Here is a 14774-nt window from a genome sequence, read left to right on the forward strand (position 1 = left end):
ACATATTTATATTCTGTTTTAGAAATTATATTTATCAAAAGGTTTGTTTTGCTAGTATTTGTTTTAGTAAGTTGTAATAGTTCATATTCTATGTATAAGGTTTTTAACTTTTTCTGTGTCTTTCGTACTTTTCTTTCTATCTTAGTTTTTGTTATGGTAGTTACTTTATTTGATGTTGGATTATTCTTCATGGTTTTAAGAATAAAATATATTTTCATAATATTCTTTTTTAATTAGATTTAATCGTTGTATTTCATTAGCGTTGCTTGCAATATATTCTACATATTTACTTTCTCTGGTTCTCAAATATTTGTATAAATTTTCAATTAGTAATTTTTCAAGTAGTTCTATTTCTTCTTTAGTTTCCTTCCAGAATTGTAAGTATAAATAATCTATCATTGATCTATGAGTAATTCTAGATCATCATATAAATCTATGTCAAAATCATCTGGTATAATTAATTCTGCCCAACCTTGGATTGTTTCTTCGATTATCTCGTATATCAATAATTTTTCATAAATTGTTCTTTTTATATCAGTATTAAGACCTTTCAATATATAGAGTATTAATATCTTGTAATTAACATCATCTTCTAGTAAATAAGAATTCTCTGATACCAATTTGAATGTGGAAGCGGAATTAAGAAGAAGAGAGAGTTGATTGGGAAAGGCTTATTTTATCATGAAGGAATGCCCTCCTTTTATACAAGAGAAAACTTACTCCTTTGGCCAAGTGGCCGACACTAGAAAACAAAAGACTTTTACATAATTACATAATGGCCTTTACTTTTACATATGGCCGACATACTTGATATCTTTACATAATGGCCTTTACTTTTACATATGGCCGACATACTACTATTCATAATTTTATATCTTTACATAATGACCTTTACTTTTTATTCTAGCTGTACTTTTGGGATATAGTTGTCTTCTCCATCACATTTTGTGCATACGTGATCTGGGTATTTTTGGCCTACTAATTTACAGTATCTAGTCATCAGATTTGGTGAAATAAAATTTTTCTGATAGCTCTTGTGGTAGGTGGCTGTTCTGGCTTCAGCAAGCTTAATATCCATTGGCGTAGTTCTTCCATATCTGCTGTTTTTAGCTCTCTGCAATTGGAGTATATCATCGTCTGGTCTCGATTGTAGTAGCTCCAAATTGCATTTTCATTTAGATAATTGTTTGATAATTCATTCAAAATGGTAGCTATCCCAATAGTCCTTTTATTTGCATAGAATTCTGGGATATTTACTCTTTGTATTTCTTCTTGTACTTCTATTTTTTCCGGGATTATCATTTCTTTGGTTAAACCTATTTTGATAACTTGTATTATAGGTTTAATTTCGCCGTATAGTATCTCTGCAGTTGCTGAGTAAAACTTTATAAAAAATAAAGTTCCTTTAGTTATTCTTTTATAATGTAGAAATGCTTTGTGTAGTTCTTGTATCTTAGTTACTTCTTCTCCTGTTGTCGTATATACTATACTCAAAAGTCCATAATTGTAGCAAGTTGCTACTAGATTTGAATTAGTACCTGGTTGTGCTATAAGTTTATTACATCCCTGTAAGTGTTGGGTTATATAATTTTCATTTGGATTTTGGGTATTTTTAGCTCTGGGGTTTAGATTCAAAAAGGTTTGTATTTTGTGTATATTTTCTATATACGTCCTGGTGATATGGTTATATATTTGTTTATGTGAGTCCAAACTTGTTTTGTAGGTATTTACTTGTGGGGGTACAAATATGTCTTTTTGGGTATTTTCTGGAAGGTATGGTTTGGAAAATAGCTTGTTCATATTTTTATTTGTGTATTTTGTCTTACCATCTTCCTTTTTTGTAGTTGATCCTCCTGTAGATGTGCTACCTGCAGCTGCATATATCGTTTTGTTATGGGTTTTAAGGTGTTTCCCAACGTCATCTTCTAGCTCCGCATGTTTTGAGTCATGCTGCTGACTTAGCTCCGCATGTTTTGAGTCATGCTGCTGACTGTTAACTGTGTTTTTTAGTATTTGTACTTCGCTTTCTATTTTTTCCATTTTCTGACAAAGTATTGTCATTGTAGCTAGTATTTTTTCCATTGTATCTTTCTCTGGAGAGGTAATTTGCAATGAGATTTTTGTCAGTCTTGATTACTTCAATTGTAAATGTAAAATTTAATATATTCAATACTAATCTCCTTATTTCTTTTGTTGTAACTGAATCTTATACCTTTTTGGTTATCCACCACTTTACCTGTGTATTGTCTGTTCTCACAATAAATTTATTGTAAACAATATATGGTTCAAATGCTAATAAACATTTATATAGTGCAAACAATTCTTTTCTATTTATTTCCCATTTTATTTGTGCTTCTGCATAGGATCCTGAGTGGTATCTGCAATGGTTTTCTATTTTTTCTTTGTCATATTTATATTTTAGGACTCCTCCATAACTGTGATTGCTTGAATCCGTTTCAACAATATAAGTAAATGATTTATTTTCATTGGGAAAATAGTTTTGGTAGTTTCTTACATTAGTTTTTGATATGTCTTATATGTTCTTTATCTTTATTGTCGAAATGATATTTGACATCTTTCTTAAGTTTTTTGTGTAATGATTTTAAATGTTCTGCTAATTTTGGTATGTATTCTCTTACTTGGTTTACTAATCCTAGGAAGGATTGTAATTTCTTTTTTGTATCTATATTTTCATCAAGGGTGATTATTTTTTGTACTATGTGGGTTTGCATCTTTATCCCATTTTAATCTATTTGTATTCCTAGAAATTCTATCTGAGGTTTCATAATTTCTGCTTTCTTTTTACTTAGGCTTATGCCAGAATGTTTAATTATGTGTATAAATTTTTCTAATAACCTGATATGTTCATCTTGTGTTTTTGAATATAATAATATATCATCTATATAGACAATGCAATTTTCTAATTGATTAAAATAATTGTCCATAAAATGTTGATATCTACCTGGTGCATTTTTATATCCAAATGGTAGAACATTCCATTCATAAAATCCTTGTGGTACAGTAAATGCTGTTAGTTGTTTAGATTCTTCTTCTAGTTTCAAGTGATAAAATCCTGCTTTACAATCGAATTTACTGAAATAATTATATCCTTGTATCTGTCTTATTTTTAGTATCTTATATGGTATTGGGTAATTATATGTTTTAGTTTTAGCATTCAAGTTGCGATAATCTATGACCATTCTATTTTTACCTCGTTTTTGTTCACTGTGTTTATTAACTATAAATGCCGGACTTGTATGTTTACTATTGCTTTCTTGTATATAATTATTCTTCAATTGTTCATCTATATGCATTTTAAATTTTTTTAAATCATCAAAATTATATTTAAATGGTTTTTGTGTTATTATACTATTTTCATCTATTAATTCAATTTTTACTTTCATCTTATGTTTTTCCCATCCTTGTAATGGATTTTCACTATATAATAATTCTAGTTGTTCGTTAATTATTTTAACTTTATCTATTGTAAATATGATAATTTCTAATTGTGTTATTTGATTTTTACTTATATTTTCCATTTCCTGGTTTATTTTTTCACTTCCTTTTATCCATTCTGTGGGTTTACGTTGCTTGTTATTTGCTCTTTTTGCTCTTATTTTATTTCCGCATGGTGTAGTAAACCACCAATGTGTTTTTGTTATAATATGTGGGTAAAATCTCATCAAGCAAGTTCCTTCTTCTGCGAATATGAGATAGACCGACAGCTGGTACGGGACTAAGGGACCTCCGGAGGTCGACTAAGGCTTATTAAACATGTTCTAGTCTTCCTATGCACATGTGAAAGTTTTTTCCCGAATTAGCCGGCCAACACTTCGGCTACTAATAATTTCTAAAAACGGCATTCCTAATAACATATCTTTTGTTGTAAATTCAAAATTGTACATTTCTTTTATTGTTAGTATTTTATCCCATATTTGTATTTTTATATTTTTTGCTTTATGTGTAATCATACTACCTTCATTATTAAATCCTGTCACTACCATAGGTGTTTTTAATTTTTCCCATTTATCTTCTGGTAAACAATTATATTTACATATATTTGCTTCTGCTCCTGTATCTATCATGGGGGTATAATATCTGTTGTGGTATTCTTCTACTATAATTTTGCAAAGTATATATATTTTCACTATTCATTTTGTTCTTTTGATAATTATTTTCTTATTTTTGTAAGTTATTATTAATTGTTCATTCTCTATATTATATGGTTTAACTTTTTCTAACCATTTTATTCCTAGGGTAATATTCTGGCTTCCTTGGTAGATTTTAAATGGTATTACTAATGGTATTCCTCCTATAATTATTTCTTTTATTTCTTCGTTTGTGGTTTCTATCTCACTAGGTAATCCGGGGCATAAGTGTCCTGTTTTTATAATTTCTGTTTCTAATACTAATTCTCTCGTTATATAATTCTCTTCTTGTCCTGTGTTTATTAAAATTTTATATTTTCTTTGGTCTATTATTCCTGTTACTATAGTGGTATTGTGTTATCTCTTCTGTATTTAATAAATTTTGCGAGATTTCATAGTTCCTTTTAGATGTGCTCATTCTTGATGAGGTAGTTCTAGTTAATGTATTTGGTACACTTGAAGTACTCAATCTCTCTTTTACAATTTCTAAATCTTCTTCTATGTCAATTTCTTTGTAGCTATAGTCATTGTTGTCTATTATAGTAATTATTCTTTCAAAAGGATTTTCTATTTTTATTTTATCAATTTTATTCCTTGCCGCTACTTTATGTTTTGTTGTTAGTATATATAAGTTTTTACATCTTGCTGTAAATATTTTACTGCATGGTGCTAGTTCTATTCCAGACATTTTCCAATATAGAACTAATGATTTATCTATATTTCTATCTGTTAGTGCTACTGAGTAGTTGACACTTATTATAAATTTAAATTTTTGGTATATTAAGTTTCCTTTTACAGCACTAATTACGCTTTTTTCTATAGGGTATATAATTCTATCATCTGCTAAATATATTTCAATAGGTTTATCTATTCCTTCTCTAAAACAAGCTTTTATCAATATTTCTGTTCCTCCTAAGTGTACGTATTTTATGGGTGTTTTAGCTTTTAAATCATGTATTTCTTTATTTATTATCCTCTTATTTAGTATAGGTATTTGTGCCTTTCCTTTTGTATATTTACAATCTATGATGTGTTCTTTTTGGCTAACTACATAGTATTCATCTTTTTGTCTTTTGAACCAATTTCTTAAAATAGGTATTTCAAGTACTTTTTCAACACTTAAATCTAATTCTTTTCCTTTTATTTGTTCAAAGATTGTATTATCAAATATAATTTTTTGTTCTGATAATTCTTCATTTTGATAGTCTTCTTTGGATATTATTTTTATGTCATCTTCAGACATTAGATTTCTTCGTTCATTACATCATTATCTAGATCAATATTTGTTTCTTCATTTTCTAATTCAGTTTCTATATCCGATACTTCATATATACTATCATTTTCACTTAATTCATAGTCTATGTAATCTATCTGCATGTATTCTTCATTATCTATAATTACTTCTGCAATTTGTTTTCCTTTTGGATTTTTAGGTAACTTACAATCTCTAGCTAAATGTCCTATCTTTCCGCAGTTGTAACAAGTACATTCTGATAGTTTTCTCTTTGGTCTATACGGTCTTTTTATTTTATAATTTTTTACATAATATCTTTGTCTTTGTTTTTTGTATTTATACCTAGTTTTGATTTTTCTATAATTTTTGTGTCGTTTAGGTCTTTGTTTTTTATAATATTTATCTGTACAACCAAACTGTGGTGCTGTTTTATTTTTACAACATGCTAGATTTTTAATTAGTACTTTCTCCATTTTTATTTTTTCTTTTTGGTTTTCACATAATTGTACAAACCACTGATGTAGAAATTTTATTCTAGCTCCTAAAGTATCTGTTAATCCTTCATTGTTCCAATCTTTAATTATTTTTGTACTAAATGGTTCTGGTAGTTTTGTAAAATATTGTTGTCTTATTTCTTTTGCTTCATTTATATCATATCTTGCTTTGTAATAATATTCTTTAAATGCACATGTGTATTCTTCTATATAACACATTTTACATATAGCTAATTTTGTCATAAGTTGTCTATTTATTATTTTTTCTCTATTTTGTTCTTTTATTTCTGAGTCATGCCACCAAATTCATTTCGTATTGCTAATTCATATTTATCTAGTATATCTATATTTGTTGTTGATGGAGACCCATCTATTTTCTTATCACTCCTAAGTGTTTCTAAACTTTCTGGGGGTAAATTTCCTATCCATAATTTCGTTGTTCCAACAAATGTTCTTTCTATATATCCTGGCGTTTCTTTTGTTGTTATTTTGTTATCAATTAGTTGTATAGATATATTTCCTACCCATAGTAAGATTGCTTTATTTATATCTATAACACAATCTAGATCTAAAAAGTTATATTGTTCACTAGGCGTCCATTTTTTATTTAATCTACTATTCCATATTGCATTTGTTCTATCTGATCGTTCATAATTATCTGTATAAGAAGTTGGTGCTGTCCATCTGGGGCTACTCCTAGGACTATTATCCGGGGTTTTAACTCTTGATGTGCTAGGTTGGTTTATATCTCCTGTATTTATTTCTAATTTTTTCGGCTTGTTTACTTGTTCTAGAATTTCTGTGTATGTTTCGCTTATATCACTTATTTCTGATTTTTGATCGTTCATTGTATCCGATCCATTCATTTCATCTATTTCGAGATTTTCATTTAATTTTTGTTTCATCTTATTTATTTCATTAGTCAATTTAAGTTCTTTCTTTTTTCTATCTGTTTCTCTTTTTGTTTGGTTTCATATAATAATTTTAGCGTAGCTAATTCTTTTTCTAATTCACTTATTTTTGTATGTTTTTAATTCTTCTAGATGTTGTACTTCCTGCTTTGCTTGTGTTTTTATTTTTCAATTTCTTTTGATTTATTTATTTCTTAGTTTTCGTTTGTTATTTTTACCATAGATGTTAAACTATCTTCTAATTTTGCTGTTTCCTTTTCTAACATTAAATACAAGTTATTTTCTATTTTTTTTATATCATCTTCCTAAATTTGAAAATATTATTTTTATTACTAATCCGTCTTGATTTTCATATGTTTTTTCGTCTACTGCAAATTCTTCTTTATTCATTATGATTCATGTTGTAACTTATATCATGTTGTAATTTATATTCTAGGCAATTTATTTGTATTTCTAGCAAAAATATAACTTTTCTTTGTGCTAATATTGATTTATTACATACTCCTGCTATCATATTTTCTTCTAGTCTTCTTTTCTTTATTTTAACTCGTCTTTTTTCAATTATTTTCTCTATCAGTTGTTGCTTATATATTTCTTTGTTCATATTGTTTTTTCAGATAACAAACATATTTATATTCTGTTTTAGAAATTATATTTATCAAAAGGTTTGTTTTGCTAGTATTTGTTTTAGTAAGTTGTAATAGTTCATATTCTATGTATAAGGTTTTTAACTTTTTCTGTGTCTTTCGTACTTTTCTTTCTATCTTAGTTTTTGTTATGGTAGTTACTTTATTTGATGTTGGATTATTCTTCATGGTTTTAAGAATAAAATATTTTTTCATAATATTCTTTTTTAATTAGATTTAATCGTTGTATTTCATTAGCGTTGCTTGCAATATATTCTAAATATTTATTTTCTCTGGTTCTCAAATATTTGTATAAATTTTCAATTAGTAATTTTTCAAGTAGTTCTATTTCTTCTTTAGTTTCCTTCCAGAATTGTAAGTATAAATAATCTATCATTGCTCTATGAGTAATTCTAGATCATCATATAAATCTATGTCAAAATCATTTGGTATAATTAATTCTGCCCAACCTTGGATTGTTTCTTCGATTATCTCGTATATCAATAATTTTTCATAAATTGTTCTTTTTATATCAGTATTAAGACCTTTCAATATATAGAGTATTAATATCTTGTAATTAACATCATCTTCTAGTAAATAAGAATTCATTTTAACATGTTTTTGCTAAAAATTTATTCCTTCTAATCTCTTTATAGATTATACTTTTTTATTATGTAATAATAATGATTTAATAATCATCTCGTCTAGTCACTACTACGATTTTCTTCTTTGATCGGTTACCCTAACAACGCCTCAACTCTGTTTACTCCCCTAATCGGCCTTCTTGCCTAATGGTTTCAACTTTAGGATGGCATAGTCTGGGCATTACTTTACTCGCAGAATATTTCCGTAGCAAACTTTCTAAAGATGGTTATTATAACATTATTATAACATGATAAACAATTATAATCAACAAGAGATTATTAGGAATAAAACAGTTTAGCTACTCATGAATGTAAATGAGTATACCTGTTTCTGTAGGTTTGTCATCTCTGATTTGTTTTCCATGGATTTGATTTTTGTTACTTGTAAATTCAGTCTCCATCGTTCCTGCGCTGGTGCGTCCATGACATTTACCCTTGGCACAAACAAGAAAGTTTCTTATATACCTCCTACCATACAATGCCTCAAACTGTGCCATCCCAATGCTGGAGTGATAGCTATTATTATACGAGAACTCTATCAAAGGTAGATGGTCATCCCAGTTACCTCTAAAGTCAATCACACACGCTCTCAACATGTCCTCCAATGTCTGAATGGTGCGCTCTGCCTGCCCATCTGTCTGAGGATGAAAGGCGGTGCTAAGTTTCACCTGCGTGCCTAAGCTTTTCTGGAAAGATCTCCAAAAATGTGAAGTAAACTGAGCTCCTCTATCTGAAATGATAGACAAAGGAATCCCATGCCATCTCACAATCTCATCAATGTAGAGTCTCGCGTAATCCTCGGCCCTGTAAGTAGACTTCACAGGGATAAAGTGGGAAGACTTAGTCAATCTGTCCACAATAACCCATATAGAGTCATGCTGCCTCCTAGTCCTCGGAAGACCAACCACGAAGTCCATATTAATGGCCTCCCATTTCCAAGTCGGAACCTCAATAATCTGAGTTAGACCACCAGGCTTAAGATGCTCTGCCTTAACCTGCTGACAATTAGGACACTTAGCCACATAGTATGCAATATCTTTTTTCATGCCATCCCACCAATAAATCTGCTTAAGATCATGATACATTTTGGTGGAACCTGGATGTATGGAATATCTGGAACCATGGGCCTCTGTCACAATCCCGGTCCGTAAATCATCTACTTCTAGTACACACAACCGGTTCTGGTATTTAAGCATGCCATCATCTCCCAAAGCGAAAGACTCGTTCATTTTTAACAACACTGAGTCCTTCATCTCCATCAAGATAGGATCAAGATGCTGACCCTTTTTGACTTCCACTATCAGGGATGATTCAGAACTAGGGTGAACTGAAACACCTCCACTAGTAGAGTCAACCAACCGCACACCCAGTCTGTCCAGTCTGTGTACCTCTTTCACTAGCTCCTTCTTCTCATCCTCAACGTGAGTTGTACTCCCCATGCTCATCCTGCTCAAAGCATCAGCCACAACATTAGCCTTACTTGGATGGTAGTGCACATTCATGTCATAATCCTTCAACAGCTCTAACCATCTGCGTTGACGTAGATTCAACTCCCTCTGCGTGAACACGTACTGGAGACTCTTATGATCCGTGAACACATCCACATGTACTCCATACAGATAATGCCTCCACAGCTTCAATGCAAACACCACAGCTGCCAACTCCAAGTCATGAGTGGGATAATTCTTTTCATGAACCTTGAGCTGTCTGGAAGCATAGGCTATCACCTTACCAGCCTGCATAAGAACACATCCCAAACCAACCCTAGATGCATCACAATAAACAGTGTAATTCTCGCCACTCTTAGGCAGAGTAAGCACCGGGGCTGAAGTGAGTCTGTCCTTTAGCTCCTGGAAACTCTTCTCGCAAGTCTCCGTCCATTCAAACTTCGATTTCTTCTTTGTCAAGGCTGTAAGTGGGGCAGCAATGGAAGAAAAGCCCTCTACAAACCTGCGGTAGTAACCAGCCAATCCCAGAAAGCTACGGATATCGGTGGGAGTAGGAGGCTTTGGCCAGTTCTTAACAGCTTCAGTCTTTCTGGGGTCTACTTCTACACCTTGATCGGACACAACATGGCCCAGGAAGGTCACTGATCTCAGCCAGAATTCACACTTGCTGAATTTGGCATACAACTGATGCTGTCTAAGTACCTGCAAGGTTAGTCTCAAATGCTGTTCATGCTCTTCCTTGGTCTTAGAGTAGATGAGAATGTCATCAATGAATACTATGACGAAAGAGTCAAGGTATTCACGGAAGACTCTGTTCATGAGGTCCATAAATGCAGCAGGTGCATTCGTGAGACCGAATGACATAACCAAGAACTCATAATGACCATAACGGGTACGAAAAGCTGTTTTTGGGACATCCCTATCCCTAACTCTAAGCTGATGATACCCTGAACGAAGATCAATCTTAGAGAAGAAACTAGACCCTTGGAGCTGATCGAACAAATCATCAATTCTGGGAAGTGGGTACTTATTCTTTATAGTAACTTTGTTGAGCTGCCGATAATCGATACACATTCTAAGGGTCCCATCCTTTTTCTTTACAAACAACACTGGAACGCCCCAAGGGGATATAGGCTGAATGAAACCCTTATCAGTGAGATCTTTTAACTGCAGCTTCAACTCCTTGAGTTCTGCTGGAGCCATTCTATAAGGAGGAATTGAGATTGGTTTAGTATCAGGTTCTAAGTCGATACCAAAGTCAATCTATCGAAGGGGAGGGACTCCAGGCAAATCTTCAGGAAACACATCTAGGAATTCATTTACTACAGGCACCGAGTTATGGAAGGAACGTCATGATCTAAATCATTAACACTCACAAGATGACATAGTAACCCTTTGGCCATCATTTTATTGGCCTTAAGATTTGAAATCAAGGGGTTAGGACGATTCGGATTGTACCACTCCCAGACTAACTCTTCTTCATTAGGGAAGCGAAACCTCACCACTCTACTACGACAGTCCAAGCAAGCATAATAGCTGTGAAGCCAGTCCATGCCAAGTATAATATCAAAATCATGCATGGGTAACTCAATCAAGTTTGCACACATAGACTTGACACTCATATGTGGTTGTTTATGGAGATTCAATTAATATTCAATCGGAGACCTTTTAGTGCGCCCAAGGTTCAAACGTTCAATTTCTTTTTTTATCTTTTTGATATTCTTCTAGTTTTCAAATTGTAGCCAGATGTATGTATACTTGGCTGCCTGAATAAGAATTTATTCTCAAATTATATAAATATCAAGTTCTTTCTTCTCTGGTAGCATGTCATCTCGTGTATTTTTTTTTGACACTGTAGAGTGTTGGATACTGTTTTAAGGCTTCATTGTAAAGTTTATGGAATATAATTTTGTAGAAAATCTGAATTGGAGTTCTTTTTTTGTACATTTAGAACTAATTTTGATCTATTATTCTGACTTTTGTATTACTATTATCTTATAAATCCCACTAGCTTTTAGAAATACAAATTTTATAAATTGACTAAAGTTATAGTATATGTATTTTTATTTATTTGATATAATCACAGTTCGTGATTCAGGAAGTTATTAAAGTTTGTTCTAAGAAAACAAGTACCAACTTGACAACATGCCATTTCAAGTGAACTTGAACTTACAAAAGCAAGTGCAGAGGAACACAATCAGTTATATAGAGCCTAATTTTAACTGCCCTTGCCAAATCAAAATGTTAGTTTTCTCAGTACTTATCTTTAGTAGTTGCTCCTGTCCAAACATGGAAATTCACTTATAGGCTTTCAAGGTTATGACTTGTGTTTATTACTATGCTGCATTGGGTCTACTGTATCTTCTTGTGTTATAGAAATGTCGTTTTAGGAGGTTTATTTTTGGCTAGAAGCCCCTAATTTATCATTACATGATTAAAGAACTTAATCATTCTTTGTAATTGAGTTCTTTGTTATTGTTGGTTTAGAAAATCAAGTTTTAGAGTACTAAAAATACTTCAAAGAATAAATAGCTGAAGGGGTTTAGGTTGTACAAAAGTATATAGATTCTGTGTAATATTTCCATGATAGATAGTAGTATGGTTTTGTGGGGTCCATCCCCATGTACCAAACTTTGAATAGCTCTCTGCCAATTTCAAGTTTGGCAGATTTGACGCTAAATTATTTTTCAGCTTTACTTAATTTTCAATAGTAGGTAAGCTATGAAGAAAAAAAATTGTTTTTCTTCCATAGCACATTTGGAGGATAGTGCATTTGTTTTCTATAAAATGGAGGACAATTCTTCATTCTATGTGCACAAAAAAGAATTACAAAGGAGAGAAAAAAAAGAGTGAGGCATCACATAGGAAAATAATCTGTGAGGAAAAAATAGAGAGTGCGAGCGATATTGTAGTGAGGTGGAAAAATAAAAAAAGTGTTATTTCTTTTGAATGTGTAGTGGTCTTTGGAGTTTTGCTCAGACATACAAGTGTAAAATCCTTACTATAGTGATATTCGTTGCTCCTCTCGGGTCGTGATTTTTCCATTATTTAGGAGGGTTTCCACGTAAAATCTTGGTGTCATTATTTCTCTTTTAATCTCGTTGATTAACCGTATTGTTGTGTTCCGCATTTAAATCATTTATTACCGCAAATATTAGTTCTGTTACGGATTTATTCCCAACAGGTTTATGGTCAATCTTCTTGTTCTTTACTACAAGGTAATTTTAATATGTATAGATTGTCAATTTTCGGATTCAATGAATAATTAAATATTTTTTGTATCCCGATTTATGTGGCACCCTTTTATTTTAAGTCTGTCCCAACAAAAATAAATGTTGCTTTTTTATATTACAAATAATTTATCTTCAAAATTCTATATTTACACTCATGTTGGCATCACCTTGCCCTTCACCTGGTTTTAAGTTTGTTTTATCTAGCATTCGTGGTTGGTGTGGTTATATTGCTTCATAATTTTGTAGATTTTTATGCTCTTTTAATTCAAGGCTCTGTTTAACTAAGCATCTGCAATGTTAATGTGTCATAGGCGCTTGCTTAGAGATGAGAACCAACGATGTTCAAGAGCTAGTCTACATCATTATTTTTTTCCAGACCAGTTGTACTAAGTGCAAGGTACACGACATGTGGAGCGACAACTTGTTCATATATTTTCTCGTTTTCAGGTCTATCACAAACACGATACTTTTAAGAGAGGAAGTTTGATTAAACTTTCTTCTTGTACACATTACTATGAAGGTGTAGACGTGTAGTAACTCATCTTGTTTCTTATGCTATTCATTCCTATAAATATATATTTAAGATGCTTAATATTTCAATTTATATGAGAGTGATCTTGATATCTAACTTTAAAAGGTTCCCGTTTTTGAGGAAATTTGGTCGCTCTATTTTTGTTTTCCTGCATCTCAATAGGTAATGTAATCTGGACTACTTGTAAATCATTTTCATAGTAGTATCTTTTGTTTCTTGCCTTGCACAAGGAAACTAGAAAAACAGTACTAGCTACAATGAGTTTTATTACTCAACTGACTTTAATTTGTTCATTTAAAAGATATACAGATTGATGTTTTGAAGAATTCGTCTTTGAGAAAATGCAGAACAAGTTGAAGCAATCGAAATGTTGAAGAATAAGTTCAAAGGATGAGAAGAACCTATTTTTTTTCTTTCATAAGGAGCCATTTAAAGGTATTCTGCCTGCACATCCTACATTTTTTTTCATGGAATTGACGAATATAATTTGATGCTTTAGCCCTTTTGTAAGTAACTATAATATTGTATATTCATATTGATTCTTTTGTATGTTCTGGTTCTGGTTCTGTTTGTATGATCATCACTTTGAGAGATGTATTTAGTTTTTGTATGCATTTACAATGATAACCATGTAACTTTTAGAGGGATAAAGTATCCAATGATCACATATTTCTTGTTAAAAGTATTTAGGGAAAATGGTCTGATATACCCCTCAACTTTGTCATTTGGAGCTGATATACCCCTCGTTATAAAAGTGGTTCATATATGCCCTTACCATTATACAAACGGCTCACATATACCCCTGCCGTTACAAAATGGCTCGCATATACCCTTCATTTAACGGAAGTTAAAAAATTAGTGTTAAATTTATATTTATTACTTCTAATTTTTTTTTAAAAAAAATTATTTAGGGGTATATATGATTCTTCTATCAAAGTTTCATGTATATTTTAATTTTTTTCATACATAAATTATTTTTGACTTCTTTTATTATAATCATTTGAGTTTCTTATTCTTATTTTATTTTTTTTCTTTCATTCCTTAGTTTAAAGAAAAAAAATTAAACTATTTTTTTTGTGTATATTGTAATTTAATTTCATATTCGAATAAAAAATTTGATCATCTACAATAAGTTTTACAAGAATATTAGTGTAACATAAATAAATTTGATTATCAAAATAATAATTATAAATTAGTCATTGAAACAAAAAAAAGTCAAAAAAAATATGTCTGACGAGGATTAAATTTACTCATATGGTATTATATTTTTTAGAAAAAAAAAATAAAAATTTAGATTAAAATTATATTTTTTTCATTTCCGTTAGAGGAAAACGGTATATGTGAGCCATTTGTTTACAAGTAGGGGTATATATGAGTCACTTTCATAACAAGGGGTATATCACCTCTAAATGAAAAAGTTGAGGGGTATATCAGACCCTTTTCCCAAGTATTTATAACGACCAATCTTGCACTCGTTAAAGGTTTGCATCAGCCAAAATTACAA

The 14774-nt window shown here is 31.1% G+C and overlaps 1 protein-coding gene across 1 annotated transcript; it reads right to left on the bottom strand.

The window, feature by feature from the left end:
• Window positions 1-593: 593 nt before the first annotated feature.
• Window positions 594-2090, bottom strand: LOC114078310. The gene has a single exon (XM_027918923.1). It carries the CDS (start codon window positions 2080-2082, stop codon window positions 1000-1002), a length of 1083 nt encoding a protein of 360 aa, XP_027774724.1. The 5' UTR covers window positions 2083-2090; the 3' UTR covers window positions 594-999.
• Window positions 2091-14774: the final 12684 nt, after the last annotated feature.

The sequence above is a fragment of the Solanum pennellii genome, chromosome 8 (genome assembly GCF_001406875.1).
Source record: "Solanum pennellii chromosome 8, SPENNV200".
NCBI classification, from domain to species: Eukaryota; Viridiplantae; Streptophyta; class Magnoliopsida; order Solanales; family Solanaceae; genus Solanum; species Solanum pennellii.